This window comes from Marmota flaviventris, chromosome 6 (genome assembly GCF_047511675.1).
Source record: "Marmota flaviventris isolate mMarFla1 chromosome 6, mMarFla1.hap1, whole genome shotgun sequence".
Lineage (NCBI taxonomy): Eukaryota > Metazoa > Chordata > Mammalia > Rodentia > Sciuridae > Marmota > Marmota flaviventris.
Window position 1 is genome coordinate 47,893,157 of NC_092503.1, and position 21,291 is coordinate 47,914,447.

At 38.2% G+C, this 21,291-nt stretch overlaps 2 protein-coding genes across 2 annotated transcripts; both read left to right on the forward strand.

Annotated features, from left to right (window-relative positions):
* Positions 1–2,103: 2,103 nt before the first annotated feature.
* On the forward strand, positions 2,104–4,999 carry Tspyl1 (TSPY like 1). The gene has a single exon (XM_027928235.2). The coding sequence runs from the start codon at positions 2,183–2,185 to the stop codon at positions 3,449–3,451; it is 1,269 nt and encodes a 422-aa protein (XP_027784036.2). The 5' UTR covers positions 2,104–2,182; the 3' UTR covers positions 3,452–4,999.
* An 8,039-nt stretch (positions 5,000–13,038) lies between these two features.
* Positions 13,039–20,024, forward strand: Tspyl4 (TSPY like 4). The gene has a single exon (XM_027928341.3). The coding sequence runs from the start codon at positions 16,166–16,168 to the stop codon at positions 17,399–17,401; it is 1,236 nt and encodes a 411-aa protein (XP_027784142.2). The 5' UTR covers positions 13,039–16,165; the 3' UTR covers positions 17,402–20,024.
* Positions 20,025–21,291: the final 1,267 nt, after the last annotated feature.

Genomic DNA, 21,291 nt, shown 5'->3' on the forward strand with positions numbered 1-21,291 from the left:
TTAGCAAATTGATCCTGATTTTATTCCTCCTGATATTAGCATCATGAATTCTTTAAAAAAATTTTTTTGTTATTATTTGTCTTTTTAGACATATGAAAGTAGAGTGTATACATGGAGTATCACTTATTCTAATTAGGACCATATTCTTGTGATTGTACAAATGTGGAGTTACCCTAGTCAGGTATTCATATACAAGGATAGGAAAGTTATATCTCATTAATTCTACTATCTTTCCTATTCCCCTTCCCACTCCCTTCCCTTCATTCCCCTCTGATCCAATGGATTTCTATTCTTTCCCTCCCCACCCTCCCTTGTTGTGGGTTAGCATCCACATATCAGAGAGATTATTTGGGATTAGTTTATTTCACTTAGCATGCTATTCTCCAGTTGTATCCATTTACCAGCAAATGCCATAATTTCATTCTTCTCTATGGCTGAATAATATTCTATTGTGTGTGTTTGTGTATATATATATATGTGTGTGTGTGTGTGTATACATACATATTCTAGTGTGTGTGTGTATGTGTGTATATATATATATATATATATATATATATATATATATATATATATATATCAATCACATTTTCTTTATCCATTCATCTGTTGAAGGGCTACCTAGGTTGGTTCCATTGATTTGCTATTGTGAATTCAGCTGCTATAAACCTTGATGTGGCTGTGTCACTGTAGAAAGCTGATTTTAAGTTTTTTGGGTAGATTCCGAATAGTGGGTTAACTGGATCAAATGGTGGTTCCATTACAAGTTTTCTGAAGAATCTCCTTATTGCTTTCCACAGTGATTGCACCAATTTGCAGTCCCACCAGCAATGTATGAGTGTACCTTTTCCCCCATATCCTTGCCAATATTTACCCTTACTTGTATTCTTGATGATTGCTGTTCTGACTGGAGTAAGATGGAATCTCTGCATAGTTTTAATTTGCATTTCTCTAATTGCTAGAGATGTTGAACATTTTTTTTTCATATATTTGTTGACCATTTGTATTTCCTCTTCCGTGAAGTGCTTGTTCAATTCCTTTGCCCATTTATTGACTAAGAGTTTTTTTTTTCTTTTCTTTATTTTCTGGTGTTAAGTTTTCCAAGTTCTTTGTACATCCTGGTGATGGATGCTCTGAGGTGCAGATGGTAAAGATTTTCTCCCATTCCTCAGGCACTCTGTTCACATTATTGTTTCCTATGCTGTGAAGAAGTTTTTAACTTGATAGCATCCCATTTATTGATTCTTGGTTTTACTTCTTGCTTTAGGCTCCTGAGGAAGTGCATTCCTAAGTTGACATAAAGGAGTATTGGGCCTACTTTTTCTTCTAATCTGGACTAATGCCGAGATCCTTGATCCACTTGGAGTTGAGTTTTGCAACTCAACTCTTTTTAAAAATATGTTTTTTAGTTGTCAATGGACGTTTATTTTATTTATTTATATGCGGTGCTGAGCATCAAACCCAGTGCCTCACACATGGTAGGCAAATGCTCTACATTGTGCTTTGACCCCAGCCCACAGCACCAACTCTTAATTGATGCGGTTTATAGATTGAGTACCAGCGACAAATATACGCATCACTAGGGGTAAAAACCTGAGAAACTTTCTTCCAGTAATGTTAAAGGCTAGAATTCATATTTTTATGTCATTTGTATTTAAGAAAAGGAAGCTATTTCGCCATTCATCTTAGTTAAAAATAAAGACACCGGCCATATTACTTCTAGCCATATGGGCTACTAGGAAATAGATTCACTTTCCTGCCTCAAAAAAAACCCTGAAAAATCAGAAAAACATTTGTTGTCTTCAGACACTGGACAGCAGGCAGGGTAAGGACCATGATCACCTACAACTGCCCCAGCTAACTTTCCGGGGCCATTTCCAGAAGCATTGCAAGGAGAGTGTTCACAGCCTTCGGTCTCTGACACACTTATTTACATAAACAAAACTGCAGTTCCAACTGGTTAAATTGACAGAAACCTTAAGCAGAAATATACCCCAGCTAGCCGGAAGCGGCAGAACCAATCGGGACACCAGCCAGTTCTCGCGATATAGCGAGATCTGCATCCCTGACGTCACCGCCCCGGAGACGCTGGCGGTACCGAGGGTGGGTGGGGCAAGCGGCGTGTGTCTGAAGGCGGCTTCTGTGAGGAAAACAGACTTTACTGTGCTGTTGGTCTGTTACCAACATGAGCGGCCTGCATGGGGTCGAGAAGACCCTTCTCCCCCAGACCCGCAGCCTCACTATCCCTGACGCTGCCAAGGAAGACCCCGACCAGTGCCTGACGCTCCGCGGAGAATCGGAGGCGGCTCCGGCGATGGCGGAGACAAGTGAGGCAAGCGTGGAAACGGTTGCGCGCCCATCGCCCCAGCTTTCAGAGGACGGGGGTGTACCCTGGGATCCCGCGGACGGTGCCCCGGCTCCCCAGATCCGAGTCGATGGTTGTCGCGGTCACCTGGCGACCAGAGCCCAGCAGGAGGAGGCTCTGCCTCTCACGGAGAGCCTGGAAGCTGCCTCTGAGTTGGTGGCTACCGTTAGCCGTCCGAAAAGTGATTTTCCGGGTGAGGAAAAGGCCCTGGAAACCTGTGGTGCGAAGAGGTCGGGGTCTGAGGTGATGGTGGAGGCGAAGGTTCTGGAAGCCAAGGCTGAAAAGGGCTCCATGCCCTCAGTAGCAGTGGGAGCGGAGGAGAGGGCTGAGGTGAAGGAAGGAGTGGTGGAGGAGGCGATGGAGGTGGAACAGCCTGCAGGTGGAGAAGTGGAAGCCGTGGAGGAGAGGAGAGTGGTGGAAGAAGCTGAGGAGGCAAGACCCTGGCATATGGATCTCCGCATGAACCCCCTGGAGGCCATCCAGATGGAACTGGACACTGTGAATGCTCAGGCTGACAGGGCCTTCCAACAACTGGAGCAGAAATTTGGGCGAATGCGTCGACACTACCTAGAGCGGAGGAACTACATCATTCAGAATATCCCGGGCTTCTGGATGACTGCCTTTCGGAACCACCCCCAGTTGTCCGCCATGATTAGGGGCCAAGATGCAGAGATGTTAAGGTATGTAACCAATTTGGAAGTGAAAGAACTCAGACACCCTAAAACTGGCTGCAAGTTCAAGTTCTTCTTTCGAAGAAACCCCTACTTTAGAAACAAGCTGATTGTCAAGGAATATGAGGTCAGATCCTCCGGCCGAGTGGTGTCTCTTTCCACTCCAATCATGTGGCGCAGGGGACGGGAACCTCAGTCCTTCATTCGCAGAAACCAAGACCTCATTTGCAGCTTTTTTACTTGGTTTTCAGACCACAGCCTTCCAGAGTCTGACAGAATTGCCGAGATTATCAAAGAAGAACTGTGGCCAAATCCACTGCAGTACTACCTTTTGCGTGAAGGAGTGCGTAGAGCCAGACGTCGCCCAATAAGGGAGCCAGTGGAGATCCCCAGGCCCTTTGGGTTCCAGTCTGGTTAACCTCTGTCCTTGGGAACACTGCTGCATAGGTTTCCGGCACCTCCTCCTGTGCTTGGGCAAGATCAGTGGGTGTGCTTTTTTTTTTTTGCACTGAACTTTCTGTACCCTTTCTTCTTTCTTGATATTTAGTTCTTTCAATATCAAGATTGAGAAGACTGTCATGGACCTTTTCTCCACTTCCACGTGGCCTCCATACTATTCTGTATTATCACATTGCATGGCTACTAGCACTTCTAAGCCAAGCAAATGATGCTGTAGGATTGCACTACCTTTACATTGCTTAGACTTTTCCCCAGAACTTCTGATCTGGTTACTACCACTTGGATTTTTAGTTTTGTCTGGGAACACATTCTACTCACCCTGCTCTGCTTCTAGCAGTAATAGGCACATGATCTGTGGACAGTTACTGGGCATTAATGATGTAAGGGAGAGCAAGAGTGGACCACTTGTTCTGTGTGATTTATACTTCTCTATTGCTTTTCCTGCATCCTGGGTTACCTTTTAGTGTTGCCTGCTATTGGCTATGCCTACCCTCCTTGGTTTTTGCTAAGGCTCCTCTCTCCCACTTTCTCCCTTTTTCTCTTAGTTATTGAATAAAAAATAATTCAGAAACAGTTGCAAAAGTAAACTTTTTAGTTTATTTTGCATATTAAAATTTTCATAGATAGAGAGGTTGCCCCGTAAAGTAGAATATTAGAGCTTTGATCACCCTTCTGCTCTCTTCCCAATAACCAGCCCCTTTGGCAAGTCCTAGAGAGCTTAAGGGAGAAAGCACTAGATAGAAAGAAAAGTGGGAGTTACTTTATAAAGGGAGAACTAAAGAGATTGTGAAGGGTGTTCTAAGCAATGGAAACTAAAACTCTAGAGGCATAAATGAGCCAGGTAAAATTTGGGTGAGACTGAACTGATTTGAGAGCCTGAGTCTTACTCTGTCAATGGTGATGGCAAGAGAAATATTTTCTCAGGATTGCCATTAAAAAATATCCCAGGAGTTTGGAGTGTTACATATGTTGTCTAGACAAGAGTTCTTGAAAGGAACAGTAAAATTTCGAAGCTTTCTGTTTTTATGTGATCGGATGTATTTGGAAGATCAATATTGTGTCCTTATTTCACTACAATTTAGTAAAATCTTGTTATTTTCTGTTTCTGTTTATTAGAAAAGTTGAGCTGTACAGGCTTTCTTTTGCTTAATTTGATAATATTTGGAAGAATAACAGTCAATTTTCTGTAAAGTATTGACTGTTTACAAGTTTTCAACTTTTTTTTTTTTTCCCCTTCTATTACTGTACCTTTAGAAACATAGTTTGGGTAACAGTCTTTGTCAGACTTGTCAAATTATTGCCTTCCTGGAAAATAATCTACAAAAAATGTGTGGCTTGATAAATTGTTTTGATAATGTGCTCTGCTAACAATTTAGTAATTGATGTGTCTCTTTCCAAATTGCATAAATAACTTGTGAGATTACTCTGTCAAATTAAAGGTGTACCATTGGCATATTTGTTTTCCTTTATATGCATGATGGTAAAATAAAAGCATGCCACTCTGGTAGATTTCTTATTTTTTTACCCTGCCCATGAACATGCTTGAATGAAATTGTTCAAGCTAATGACATACTATGAAATTATTAAAATTCTTAAATGGACACAGTAGGCATTATCCCCAAAGTAAGAAAACAGAGCACTTTCAGGTAAGGAGTAATGGTTGCTGCCATTTTTTTTTCCCCCTTAAAATGTTTACAATTGCAACTGCTTACTCAAGATGTCAGGGTTTTTTTTGTTTTTTCTTTTTATTTGTTTTCTTTTAATAAAGCTTGTGTAGCACCATCTCCCTTTCACTTCCTCAGGTCATTTAGACTGTTCCTTGTATTCATTTGTGAATTTAATAAGCAAACATTCAGAGAGTCCCTATTATATGTGCTACACAAATTCTATTCCCATACTTCCTCATCTGTACAAAACGTATTGATTTTTCAAACTTTCTTACCACCTTCTTCTATGTGTCAAATTCTTTAAGGTTTGTCCTGGTAATTCCCCTGCACTATAGTCTTTCTGTTGTCAGCTGGGAGATAAAATGCTTCATTTTTAAAAAAATTATGTACTGTACTTCGTAGGAACCTCTGTTCTAGAAAATAACATAACTATTCATTATTGTGAATTCCACACATTTTTATTAAAACATTCTGTTAGTGCCTGGAAGAGAAAAAGAATAAGCAGATAAATTCCATTCCTTTCATTGCTATAGAATTGGGGAAGCACTGATATGCAGATAAATGATAAAGAGTGATATAGTATAATAAAGAAACAAATACATTTTTTTCACTTATCATCTCTTACTAGTTTAGAAACCTTGTGAAAATAGTCTTTTACATCTTTCACTACATCTAGCATTAAAGTTTTACATATAGTTGTCAACAGATAAAATAGTGAATGACAGAGTGAAAAATTTAAATGGGGAAAAAAGAGCAAAATAACCTGGTGCCCAGAAAGCTTAATGAAGTAATGAAGTTTTTGTACCTTGCCTTGGGTAAGAACAATGTCAAAAAGATTTGCAGTGACTTGTAAATAACAATTTCTCAGTAATTAGAAAAGGCCCATTTTAACCTTTAATCTTTCACCCACCATTTTATTATAACATTACTTAATTTTGGATAACCTTTATGTAATTTGTACATTTTAAAGTAACTATAGAATTTTAGAGCCTAGACATGATGCCTAATACCTTTAACCTCCAGTGGCTTTTGAGCATTTGGAATGTGGCTGGTCTAAAATGAGATTTGCTACAAATATACACACTGGTTTTCAAGACAATATAGGATGAAAATTTTTTTCATATTGATTGCATATTGAAATAATATTCTTGATGTTGGATTAAATGTATTAATAAAATTAGTTTTCCCATTACATAGGACAACATGACTATATTTCTTAAGTGAATGTCTCAAAGCATGCAAAATATTTGTAAAATTTAAATGTGTTCACCAACAAGTGGAATTGTGTAGTATGCAATGGCATATCAGGAATAAAAATGAACATGAGTAAGTCTCAAAAGCATGTTAAGTGAAAGATACCAAACAAAAGAGTAGTATATTTTATATGGACTTTTAAAAATGTACTTCTCAATTCTAGGCCAAAATTGGTCTAAAGATTCTTTTAACCTCCAAACTAAGAGGTGTGTAAACTTATGTTCCCTGAAATGAAGTCTGCTCAGGACATACTCAAAGATAATCTGTACTACACTCCTGAGAATCTTTGAGCTTCCTTTTCTATTTTTGAACATTAAAATGCCTACAGGTTACCTTTGACTTCCTCAGTTCTAATATGCTCCTCTCCTGGGTAAAAGCAGGGAATCACAAAGGTGGTCTCAAGCCTAGCAGCCTTAACACCATCTGAATTTGTTAGAAATGCAATCTTTAGATTCCCATTTCTGCCTAAAGAATTGGGTTGGGCCTTTCATCCAAGTTTAATCATGCTGCAGGTGATTCTGATATGCTAACATTTGGGAACTATTGCCCTAAACTCAAGCTGCTTCTGCTTTATCTCCATTTGAATCAGTTTCCTGAATTATGCTTTCATTACAAACAAATCAAGACATTTATGTCTACTATTAATCACAAATGATCAGACATTAGGACCTAATGATGTAGTTGAGAGGTGGAGCATGTGCTTTGCATGGGTTATGGGATCCCCAGCACCACAAAAAATAAGGGGTATCCTATTCTATGTGAAGCAGGTATTGCTGTTGTCGTAATTATGACAATCCTTTTTAAAAAATTGCTAGATACATCAAGAATTTTGATGTATACTCACATTTTATAATTACATAGTTTCTATATCATTGCTCAGCAAATAGAAATGTATTGCCCAAGATGTAAGTAAAGGGCTCAGGTAGGGGTTCTCATTTCAAGTTTAGACATCTTGCACCATCCTGCAGCAACCTTTACAAAATTTGCCATTAAAATTCTAAAATGGGGGCTGGGGATGTGGCTCAAGCGGTAACATGCTTGCCTGGCATGCGCGGGGCGCTGGGTTTGATCCTCAGCACCACATAAAATAAAGATGTTGTGTCCACCGAAAACTGAAGGATAAACATAAAAAAAAAAAAATTCGTTCTCTGTAAAAAAAAAAATCTAAAACGGGCTGGGGTTGTGGCTCCGTGGTAGAGTGCTAGCTAGCCTAGCACATTCGAGGCCCTGGGTTCGATCCTCAACACCACATAAAAATAAACAAAATAAAACTATGAAAAAAAAAATAAAACTCTTTTAAGTATAAATAACTTTACCTTGGTTGTATTATTCCTAATCCATTCATGAATGGCTTTTAAAAGGAATACATTTATCTGTATAAAGATAATTGAGGGTCCCTAGATCCTATCAGATCATAAGTGTTTTCTATCTGTAAAATGTAATTGTTGCTATTTCTGCCTGAATTTAATTGAACAGAATGAACTAAAGCAGTTCAAATATTTAAATTCTTGTAGAATTTGACTGCTAAGATGTAAAGAATTGATACCATTAAGAAATGTATGTTTATTGGAGTTTATAACAAGCACTTAGAATTTAATTCTCATCCTCTTCACCAAACTCCACTTTCACATAGGACAGTACAGTTCAGAGTTGTGTTAAGGCTCTATAAATAGGTGCGTGGTAGCTTCAGTGCTGTTGTAATCAAACTTATGTAATGGCTAAACATGAGTTTACCCTTCAGGCAGTTTTGGTGAATCTTCTAATTTTATCAGTACTGAGAGGGAAATGTAATAATTTCAAGATAAGCACTGGACTTAAATTTATGGGGCAAGAGTAGGCCTGTTTATGACCATGTGGCTCCCAGAAATATTGTTTATATCAGATGGTTTTCTGGCTTATTTTACTTAGCATGACATAGTCTGCAGTTCCATCCATGTACTGGCAAATGCCATTATTTCATTCTTCTTTATGGCTGAGTAATGTCAAAATACACTCTACTGTCATGTATATCTAAAAAGCACAAATTAAAAAAAAACTGACAAGAACAACTTAAGAGAATGAAAAAAAAGAAATAGTGTTTATTATATGGAATCATATTCTGGTACTGTTTTTCATGAATTGTTTTCTCAGGATTTTTTTTTTTTGAGAGAGAATTTTTTAATATTTATTATTTAATTTTCGGTGGATACAACATCTTTATTTTTTTAAATTTTTATGTGGTTCTGAGAATCGAACCCAGCACCCTGCGCATGCCAGGCGAGTGCTCTACCGCTTGAGCCACATCCCCAGCCCGGATTTTTTTCTTTATATTTATTTATATTTAGATTTTTCTTCATTAAATGATAAGACTGTGTCTTTTCTGTCTCATGTTTTTAGCCTGATAGACATTTAATTGAAATGTGATTTCAGATAGTGGCTGTGTCCAAGTCTTGATCTAATATTGGTGAAGTGAATGTGTAATCCAATCTTATATGCAAAGATATTCAGGTCAGACAAACTTGATTTGAAATATACATCCTCACTGTCAATATGATTTTTGAGTAAGCAAGTCTGCTTAAAATTAGATATTAAAAGCATAATTTTAAATGTATTTTTAATATGGTCTTTAATGTGATATTATGTGGAAGAATGTGGCAAGCACATAGTTTCAGCAATAAACTCTTTTCCCCCCAATCAACCCATAATACCATATGTCTAGATAACTATAACACAGCAGACAAGAGTATTATCACTATGTCCTAAGGTTTCATGTCAGTTCATATTCTGATTGGTCCAGTTCAGTTCTTCAACAAAGCTTTCACTTAATGATTCATTCTACATGGATGTTATTTCTGAACTTATATAAACATACAACTTCATAATAGAATTTGGCATTGGTTTTATACTGCCTGCAAAGTAGTCTATTTAATGTAGGTAAGTTTTAGCAAAAAAAATAATAAAAATGACGAAGTTGACTTCTTTTTATCACAGTGTGATAAATACAGATATAATTTCATTCCATCTTCATGATAGTTCTTTAAATTTTATTATATTCATTTTATATATGAGGGTATTATGGCTCTGAAAGGTGAAGTGACTAACCCAAACCAACCAGCTAGTAAGTAGCAGAACTGAGACCTGTAGCCTGAGCTGAGTCCAAAGTGTATGTTTAGGCAGCCTACAAAGTGCAAGGTCATTCAGGTGAGGGACCTAGTGGTATCTGGTTTCTTTTAAGATGTAGAAAGCAGAGTCATATGAGGTTTGTTTTTCCTCTTCCAAAGTATTCTTGTAGGGAGCCATCTTTACAAACCTGTGAGAAAATTTTAATCTTGTAACAGTGATAGAATAAAGATAATGGTTCAATTTTGATTATAGAGTACCCAAATTTATGCTGAAAATCCATGCTTTCAGTGCATTTATGGTCTGTAATTGCGATAAATATTTTCTTCAGAGCAGCTTAAACTTTAACATAGGCAGACAAACAAATCAAATTATCATCTTGAAGACCACTTCCTCCCTCTAGTGACTAGGAATAGGAACACCATGTAAAAAAAGATTCTCAGCATGTGTGCTCATCGCCCTTCAGTTAAAGGAGCAATTTTGTTTATTACAAAGACTCAAGGGGGAGCATTTAATAGGGGCATTAGAGATGTTGGACATCAGGATAGTTCCCTATATAAAATAACATACAATTAAACAGTCATGTAGAAGAAAAACTATTATTTAAGCCTAGAATCTAGCAGTATTTCACTACTGAAAACAAAACAAAAAACAGTTTTAATATATGCTTCATTTTAAAAGTAATTTCATCTGCTGTTATTATTAATTGTAAAATGCATTGTTATTTTACTATGAAAAAGTTGCCAAACACAAAATTTTCTAATTCTTAGAATTTTTGTTTTTTACATATTGAAAGACATTTAGATTTTAAAATGTTTTAAAAATCATATAGCATGCATGGTATACATAAAAAAGGAATTATAAGTGAAATAAAAAATGTTTCATTAATTATTTCTCTGTTTAAAATAATGATCTTAGTCACTTTTGACTCAAATTTCTTGGTGTCCATGTTTTTTTCAAAACAGTATTGTCCTAAGCACTTTGAAAAATTTTGGTGATGACATTTTTTAGTAGAATATCCTATTGCTTATAAAAGTGCTCTGAGATTTTTTTTCTTAAGTCACTAGTATTCATTCTGCAATTTTTATGCTAGTGCTTTCTTGATCTTATCAGAAGATATTAACAGAAGAACAAGTAAGACTCATTTATCTTCAAATGACTTTTTGAGAGTTCTGTAAGAGGCTACAATTATCCAATCATGTCAACAAGACTTAACAACCAACCCTACACATGCCCAGACAGTGGCAGTACACCTTGACTCCTGTTGTGCTGACAGTAGTTGTAAGACGCTATTGATTACATATGAATAGTCATTTAAAAGATGTCAATATATGAAAACAGGTGTATTTTAGAAATGAAGAAATGTGTACCATGTAATTTGAGAGAAAGTTTGTACTTTCCAGAACTTCTCATAAAGTTGTTCACCATTTCAGAAAATTTCACAACCCAAAGCATTGCTGCTTATGTCTCCAGCCCAATACACCTATATCAGGTTGCATCAGTAACTTTATATACTGGTGACTCCACAGGTATAACAATCTGAGTACTTAATCATGTCTTAAAGTATATGCATGCCAAAGCATTTACATACTGAAATAGATATTCTAAAAATTACTTTCTTTTTATTTCTCTTTTAAATTACAACTAAGATCTTACATTAATTTTTTAAAAGTTATGTCAGATGGTGTACTATTTAAATTTCAGAAAGAAAAAGGGAGTTATAAAATACTTGTTTTAAAAAAGAATCCTATGAGATGAAAACTATTAAGGCATTGAAACAAAGGATAACAAATTCTTTTTCCTCTTTTTAGTAACTACTTCCCTAACAATTGTCACTAATTCTGTGGATAGAGGAAGTGAGGATGCTGTAGACTGAATGTTGTTTGTATTCTCCCCCAAATTCACACTGAAACTGAATCCCCAATGTAAGGATACTTGGAGGTGGGGTCCTTGAAGAAATTCATGCCCTTAGAAAAGAAGCCCCAGGTTAGGAACCTACTAGATTAGTCCCATTATAAAAGAGGCCTCAGATCCCTCTATGTCAGGACACAACAAAAAGACTGCCATCTTTGAGTCAGGAAGCAAGTCCTCTGCTGGCACTTTGATCTTAGACTTCCTAGCCTCTAGAATAGTGAGAAATACATTTCTGTTGTTAATAAGTCACCGAGTCTATGGTGTTTTATTATAGCAGCCTGAACTGGTAACACAGGGGGATAGGAAGATGAGGAAGATTTAACATTAAATAGGAATGGTTATTTGGTCTTATTTTTAAGAAAGTGCCTTCTCAAGTTTTATGTTGTGTGGGTTTACAGAATAGTATAATTAATGAGGACACAGGCTCCTAAATCAGATTACCTGGGTTCAGACTGTGGCTTCACTATTTGCTGTATGATTTTAATGAAATCAATTTGTCTTACTTCACTTCCTTCTGAAGCAAAGTGGAGGTCATAATATCACCTCACAGGGTTATTGTGAGAATTAAATGAGGCAACATACATTTAAGTACGTAAAACTGTCTGCTATACAGAGCATCAAATAAGTATACGTTATAATGAATATGTATAACCAGAAACTAAGTGCTCTGAAAAATAAACTTGCTGTTCAACTGTTCAACTGTTAAACATTTTTTTTTTAACCACAGACAGCTAATTTTATTATCTCTATTTTGCTGGTGGGGAAAATAAGCAAGGTGAGGGTGCCATCCAATTCTTAAAAAAAGAATAATGGGGCATATTTCAAAAATTTCTAATATTTACTATATACTCTAGTAAAGTCGTTCCTATTTGATTCTATTTCTGTTTGGATTTCTGTTAAACCTCTTATCTCCTGGCAAATAAAAATTTCTTCATAAATGTTCATGGCATTTTCTATAGCTATTTTTTTTCTATAAAATCATAAAGTTACTAGTATGTCTTTTTCTGTAGAGTCAGTTTTATTGCCATTTGCCAACAGGAAAGGTTCTATTGTATAATAATGGCTGATATTCTTTTTTATCTTTTATTTTTGGGACCAGGGACTGAACCCAAGGGCACTGAACCACTGAGCCACATCTCCAGCCTTTTTTATGTAGAGCTCGGGTGTCGCTAAGTTGCTTAGGGCCTCATTAAGTTGCTGAGGCTGACTTTGAACTTTCAGGTCTCCTGCCTCAGCCTCCCTAGCAGCTAGAATTACAGGCATGCACCACCAAACCCAGCTAATGTCCGATATCCTAATGTGCCAGAAATTGTAAAGTATGACTCATAGCTACAATGCATATCTACCATACTCAAAATATAATTCTACCAGCAGAATTATATTATGCATTTTAGTAAAACCTTTTAAATTTTTCATATAAATTAAAATTTTTACTTAAGTCATCAGGTTTTATTAAAATATTCTATGAGAGAATGACTTTCATGAAACAACCAAGAAAATCAAAAAGTAAACGGTAGATGGCAGAGGTCATAAGAACTATAGAAATTTTGAGGACTATAAAAATCCTTGTTTATGAAATTCAATGCATTTAGAATGCTTACTACAATCTTCATGGACTGTTTTTTGGTACTGGGGATTGAGCCCAGGGGTGCTTTACCACTGAACCACATCCCCAGCCTTTTTCTAAATTTTAATTTTGAGACAGGGTTTTGCTAAGTTGCTGAGGGCCTCATTAAGTTGCTGAGGTTGGGGAACTTACAGTCCTCCTGCCTTAGCCTTGGAGTCTCTGGATTATAGGCATGCCTCACTGTGCCTGGCTCATGGACTGTTTTTTTAAAGAAGGGACAGGCTATTAGGAGTGGAAGATGATTCAGGTGACAGGAATAATCAAAGGTGGAGAGAGGGATATTTCCAGTAGAAGAGAAATCTTTAAAAAAAAAATTGGTATACACAAAAATAGAAAAAGTTTTAATTTTATAATGTTCTATAAAGTTCTATAATAGTTCTTTCAGCATTTGCTGCTTTTTTGCATCTTGGCTCAGATTATAATGAAAGAGTTACTCCTTCAACAGTGCAAAGATTCTTTAGGAGAAGAAACAAAGCAGAGCAGTGTCAAAGAATAACTCAATTATAGAACACTGTCAACTTGTTTACAGAGAACATAAATCAATAGATGGGTTTTAACCCACTAAAACAAAAATGAGAATTTATTAAGAGAAACAGCACTTCAGGGAGAGAAAAATAATTGCTTTCTGTTGAGTGAATCTTGTTCGTATTTTTTAAAGTAAGATAACTTATTTGTTGGCAGTCAGCAAAGAGGTTAATCTGGACTCACTGTCCTTGAATAGGGTGACTAGGGATAAAACAAACAAAAAAACCTGACAATCTGTTTCTCTGTATTGTCTGCCTTCTATCACTACCTCATTCTTAGTTGAATCAGGTCTACACTACTCCCTCACTAGAAGTCTTAGAATACATGCTGTTTTTCTTTAAATTCTTTTCCTCTAGATTCTGAGTCCTCATTTGAATATGATCATTCTGGGTTGCTCAAGAAGAAATTTCTGTTGCAAAGAGCTGTCATTGTTTGTCTAATATGAATTTAAGATCTTAAACATAAATGTGCAAAATTTAAGTTTCCCTTTGGTCTTACCTTTTCTAAAGATTAAACCAGTGTTCTCACATTCAAACAAACTAATAGACAATAGTGGTACCAAATGAATTCTCAGCTGACTTGGATAGATAATAACTAACTTTTCTTACTTTTTTTTTTTAACTACAGACAGCTAATTTTATTATCTCTATTTTGCTGGTGGGGAAAATAAGCAAGGTGAGGGTGCCATCCAGTTCTTAAACTCTGAAGAAAGCAATTAATTTGAATACCTAAAAGACTGCACATATTTTATCCAGTTAAAACGGAAGCAAAGAAAGCAAACCAAAACAACAAAAATGCAGAGTAGAGGAATTAATCATGCAGAAATGCTAAATCAAGACCTATGTCATTTTTTTGAAAGAGAAAAAAAGTTTCATTTTTATTATTCTAAGGTGATTGGGAAAGAAAAATAAAACATTAAGATATTATCTATGAGGAATAACACAGAGATTCAAAAAGGCCTTTTCAAAAGTGGAACAAGACAAGGATGTCCTCTTTCACCATATAGTTCTTGCAACTCTAGCCAGAGTGATTAGACAGATGAAAGGAATTAAAGGGATACGTATAGGAAAAGAAAAAACTATTACTATCTGCTGACAGCATGATTCTATACCAAGAGGATCCAAAAAATTCAACCAGAAAAATTCTAGAACTAAAAAATGAATTCAGCAAAGTAGAAGGATATAAAATCAACACCCATAAATCAAAGGCATTTCTGTACATCAGTGACAAGAAAGAGAAACTAGGAAAACCACCCTATTTACAATAGCCTCAAAAAAAAAAAAAAAAAAAAAAAAAAAGAAAGAAATACTTGGGAATCAACGAAAGAGGTGAAAGACCTCTACAATGAAAACTACAGAACGCAAAAGAAAGAAATTAAAGAAAATCTTAGAAGATGGAAAGATTTCCCTTGTTCTTGGATAGGCAGAATTAATATTGTCAAAATGACTATACTGCCAAAAGCACTATACATATTTAATGCAATCCCAATCAAAATCCCAATGACATTCCTCATAGAAATAGAAAAAGCAATCATGAAATTCATCTGGAAAAATAAGAGACCTAGAATAGCCAAAGCCATCCTTAGCAAGAAGAGTGAATCAGGTGGTATCCCTATACCAGACCTTAACTTTTCTTACTTTTTAAACAAATATTTTAAAAAGACAGTAGATTAGGTGCCTGCAAATAGCTGACAGTTGCTTCTGTGCTGCAGTGAATTACAACAGTCAATTTGGGCAGATACATGTGGGCTTCATGCTCACAGGCATTATGAAGCAGAAATGACTTTGAGATTATAACCTGGAGAAAAGCATAATACACATCATTTTAGAAGTTAAAATCCACTGACATAGTATTTCTAATTTGTGCAAGTCCTGTGTATAGTCACCTCTAAGTAAGGGGGAAAAAATACTTTGCTACTCCTGTTAAGAGGAAGTACTGTCCATTAGTTTCATTGACATTGGCCAAACTATAAAAACTATAAAATCCGAAATGAAGTAATCCTTTACGATGTCTTTTTAGGATGAAAGATGTCTCCCTTTTAGCTGCTTCTAGTTTTAAAAAATCACAGCCTAGCAACATTTCCCTTCTCTTTAAAAATCAAAATCTGTTCATCTCAATTCTTTACTAATAGCCACGAATTTGTACCTTAAAGGAAGGCCTATGATTTGATGAATCCCCTTTCCTAATCACTCCCTATGAGTCTGAATACACAGTAACTAACCGTTCTTACGTTTTAATAAATACTTGAAGGTAGGTTCCTTAGAAATTCATTCAGAGACCTAGATGACCATATCAACAAAATTCGTACATGCTTGAGTTTGGTTTGCATCCATTTACGTACGTCAAATTTCTTTTCCAGACTGATTAAATTCATAACGTTTTGTAACAAGCAGACAAAGGAATATGTTTGATTGATAAGCATAATCATCCGGGCAGTGAGTTCTCGCGTGATGGTTAATGACGTCACCGGTTGCCATGGCAGCACCCGCCCCAAGGAAAAGGGGTGGTGCTAAGGAGCTGACTGCGGCGGAGCGCAGCTTCTGCAGAGGACAAGGAACGCCCTTTTGCAGGTCTGACTTCCACCACAATGAGCGGCCAGGAGGTGGGCGACAAGCTCTCTCTCGCCGAAACCTCCTCTCCGGACCAGGCCCCAGGAGATCTGCCCCTAAATCAGTGCGAGGGGCTCCGCGAGGAAGCCGAGGCGGCACAGGAGATGGCGGACACAGGTGAGGGCAATTTGGAGGCCACTGCGGAGGGAGGTGCACCCCGGGATTCCGTGGACTGTAGCCCCGCACTCTGCGTCCGAGTTGCCGGGAGCCTCAGCCTTGCAGCCACCGGAGGGGGAGTCGAGGATGCTGTGCCTCCTTCGAAGGGCTCTGAAGCAGCCTCGGTCTCTGTCGGAGCCGACAAGAGCCAGAAAAATGGCTGTCAGCCTGGAGAGCCGCATAGCCCTGCGGGGCAGAAGGCTCTGGAAGGCTGTGGCGCAGGGGCCTGGGGGTCTCAGGTGAAACCTGGGGCGAAAGCCAAGGAAGTGACGATTAAGAAGTGCGCCATCGCGGCAGCAGCAGAAAAAGAGGGAGTAGCAGAGGCGGTGATGGAGGAAAAGAAGGTGGTGCAGAAGGAAAAAAAGGCAGCTGGTGGAGGGAAAGAAGAGGCCCGGCCTCGGGCCCCGAAAATCAATAATTGCATGGACTCGCTGGAGGCCATCGATCAAGAGCTGTCAAACGTAAATGCCCAGGCCGACAGGGCCTTCCTCCAGCTGGAGCGCAAATTTGGCCGAATGAGAAGGCTCCATATGCAGCGCAGGAGTTTCATTATCCAAAATATTCCAGGTTTCTGGGTCACCGCTTTTCGGAACCACCCTCAGCTGTCACCTATGATCAGTGGTCAAGACGAAGATATAATGAGGTACATGATCAATTTGGAGGTGGAGGAACTTAAACACCCCAGGGCAGGTTGCAAATTCAAGTTCATCTTTCAGAGCAACCCATACTTCCGAAATGAGGGGCTAGTCAAGGAGTATGAGCGCAGATCCTCCGGCCGAGTGGTGTCTCTTTCCACTCCAATCCGCTGGCACCGGGGTCAAGACCCCCAGGCCCATATCCACAGGAACCGGGAAGGGAACACCATCCCGAGTTTCTTCAACTGGTTCTCAGACCACAGCCTTCTAGAATTTGATAGAATTGCTGAGATTATCAAAGGGGAATTGTGGTCCAATCCCCTACAATACTACCTGATGGGAGAAGGTCCCCGAAGAGGAATTCGAGGTCCACCACGACAGCCTGTGGAGAGCCCCAGGTCTTTCAGGTTCCAGTCTGGCTAATTTCTGCCCTTGAGAAGCTCCTGCACAAGTCTCCTTACCATCGTCTATTCTTGGCCAGCAGCATGCAGCCTTCTGTCTGCTTTTTCAGTGTACTGAATTAGTTTGTCCTTCAGTTCTAAGGTTTCAACAGTCAATTTCAAGATGGCCCCTTACATACCTATGCTATTCTTCTTCTGGCCCTTCAAGCTGTTCTGCATTGTGTGAACATATTCCAAGTGCATGGCCTTCTACTGCTTCTATGCTACACTCGTGATGTTGTAGATACGTACTGCCTTCTTTGCATGGCTTGGGTCCTGTCTGTGACTATGGTCTTCTCCCAGGTCTTTTAGTCGTTCTCTACCACAAGGAAGCTTGACACTTCTTAACAAAAAACTAAGTACACTTTATGCTTGTTGTGCTTCTAATATCCATGTACTATGTGTTCTTGAGTTTCACCCCTGCAAGATGAAACTGAAATCCCAACTCAGCCATCAACCCAAACTGGACATTCTGGGCTACCACTTACTGGATGCCAGCTGCTTTCTGGGCCTTCTCCATCTAGTCTTCTGGTGGAACAAGCAGGTGGCTCATGGGTAACTGCTAGACACAAATGAAGTAGCCCAACAAGAATGGGCTTTTTGTACTTTTGGTTATTGTGCATCGAAATCGGCTACTGGTGAGTATGAAGGCCTGTGCTGTAGCCCACCAACACTACTTCCTCCCTGCTGGTGGAGCTCTGCACAGGCCACCACTGCCTCGACAGAACTATCTATGGACCTAAGCCCCTAAACAACACACAGGAACCCCCATATCTACTGTGATTACCCATAAACCCAATTACTTGTAAGGCAAGTTGAGTAGTGATAATGCAGTGCCCAAAGCAAGGTGGAATGGTCCCTTTTAGTAGCCTTTCAGGGTCCTAGCCAACAAACCACCCTTAATACAGGTGATTTTGTTTGGCTACCCCTCTTTCCCCCTTCCATACCTCCTCTGGACATGATGGAGTTGCCAGGGTGAGGGCACTAAGAGATTTTTCTGGAATGTGGGTCTTATTATGCCTCTCATTCTTCCCCTATCTTTTTCTCCTCCTTCCCTCTCTGGAGCAGTTACTGCTGAGAGACAGAAAACAAACTGGCAAAAAGTAGGTTTTGGGCTGTTTCCAGAAAGAGATTTGTAAATTAGACTTCAGATCTCTGCCCTTATTTCTTCACCCCACTTTTAGCAAGGTCACATAGGGACCTGTAGGGTAACTGCTTATTTGGGCATTGTGTTCTCTAATCGTGGTATCCCCACCCTTTTTCTCCTATCCTGCCTAATTCTGTGAATTTCTTGAGCTTTAATTTGAGAAGCTGGAAGGAGAAAAGGGCCTCAGTGATGTGTTGAAGGCAGACCCTGTACAACTAGAATTTGCTTTACTTCACTTTTCTAAAGATGACAATTTTGGGGGACTTGGACTGTTTAAGAAATGATTTGAAAAGAGCATTTTGTGAGTCACTCTGCTTTTACTGCTGTGATATTCCATAGGCTCCATTCTACAGCCTGGTCCTCTGGGTCCTTACTTCTTAGTTTCAGCATTTCTTTCCCTGCTTTGTCCTTCCAAATGAGGGAGTAGGCTGCAGGCTGCAGTCTGCATTGTGGGAATAAGGTGGAGTCTGCGTTTCCAGGACAAGTTCCAGCACAGTGATGCTGTAGGGCTGTCTCAGTTGTGGGGGTATATGGTGCTGGTGAAGACCATTGGTCTTCACCCATTTCCTTTGTTTTGAAGTCCTTTCCCTAAGCTCCTGAGGGCTAAGGAGTCTGACACAATCAGTGGAGAGGGTGCTGCAGGCTGGGAAACTAACTAAAGGCCCAGAAGCAGAAATAAGCCTGATGTATAGTGAGTTTCTCAAGGCCCACAGTAAAGATCCCTGCAGGATCAGGGGTGGAAGGCGAGGCCTGAGGCAGTTCCTAGGGTAGAGGTGAGAGAATCAAAGCATTTGGGGTTTAATTAGGATGCTTGGAGAAGGGCTTTCCTCCAATTTTTCCTAACTCCTTAAATTCACCAATAGATTTTTGTAAACAAAAATACAAGTCTGGGTGTTTTCTCTCTATTATTTTAGGAGTAACCTTTATATATGTGGGAGATTAATGGTATATGTTCCTTATCTCACTGTGTTGAATAACATCCTATTAATTCCTTTCTCCATTTCAGCCTATTGGCAAAATTGATGTTTACAGGCCTGCTTTTTTGCTTGTAATTGAGGACATGTGCAAAAATATCAAAATTTGTGTCCTGTGCAGTATGAAGACGTCTGTGAATATTCATTAATAGATTAGCTTGTTATGGTCTTTCTTCTATATAGTTCTATTCTTAGACATATAATTTGAATAATGTGATCATTGAAGAATCTGAAGATTTTGAAGATTGTTGCTGTCTTGTGAAAGTAATCTCAAAAAAGCATAACTGTTGTCTTACTTGATATTTCTTGCCCTAATAATAATGTACTTGACCTTATGTTCCTAACCAGTATAACTACTAGCAGAACTGCTGTCAAACTTAAATAAGGATTATTAGTACTTTTGTCTTCTCTGTGTTTGAAAGAAAAGTAAAATGTCACTGTTATATTTCTTGTTGTCATCAAAAAATAAAAATAAATAAAAAGTTGTGTGTTGTCTAGTTTAATAAAAGGTTGGGAAACCATTAACGTTATCAAATGGTCACAGGGAAATTATGAAGTGTGTCACTAACTTCTCACAGGGCAATATGGCTTAAGCAGATGAAAATAATAATACTACTTTGACGACCAGAGGATGAGACAATCTCTTAACTGGTTTGGAGGTCTACAGAAGGAATAAGACGACGACGATGTTAAGAAATGGAACTGGGCTTCTAGAGTTAACCAAACTGGTAAGTGAAACCTATATGATGCCTGAGTCTAATTTAATGACTAGTTATAATAAACTAAATAGCAACCACATTAATCTGTAACAAATGAGTGGCACCAGCCTGTAGAAGAATGACACTATTGGTAAAGCTAAAGCTGATAATCAACCAAGGGCAAGAAAAATGACATTTTCTGATTATGTCCAGCACAGGAATGGAAAAGATGGTTGAATTCGCAAAAGAAATCTAGCTCTCTTAAAACCTCCAGGCCTAGAAAAAATTACACCTCAGCAAGTGGAACTTAAGTTTAAGAACTGGATCAAGAAGCAGCAACCCAGGCTGGGGTTGTGGCTCAGTGGTAGAGAGCTTGTGTAGCACATGTGAGGCACTGGGTTCGATCCTTAGCACCACATAAATAAACAAAATAAGTTCTAAAAATTAAAAAAAAAAAAAAGGCAGAAAACACTGATTATATATTTAATTAAGTTTCTAACTCAAATTTTGGGCCGTTTATGTCAACTTTTTGCTTATATGCCTAAGTATACCTGGTTATTAATTTTCACAGACCTTGCAGCATCCATAACCCTCCCTGTTACACAGGATGCAGAAGTACTTATTCTCTAAACCTTTACGAACCAGTGGCTGGATAGCACACTATATCATTACTAGTAACTGAAGTGTGATATCTGCTTTCATGTGTTTCTCAATATATTTCAGTCATATTTAGGATATTCTTTTTGACATACCACACACTGTATGAAAAAAATTTAAGTGCTACTCACAAAATCCAAAGTCATTAATTCTTCCAAAACTACATTAAGCTCCTTGGGAATTACACCAAGGAGGGCGTAGTTAACATAAATGTGGTAAACAAGGATGGTACATAATAGTTTTCCACTGGAAACAATATGTTCAGTGATAAAAACCAATGTAGGTGCTTCCATTGCCACCCCAAACTGCACCAATTGTATTGGGACAAATTTCCTTCCTTATTTCATATAATTTTATTAAAGGATAAAAAACTTTTCCAATATTCTTTTTACTTTTT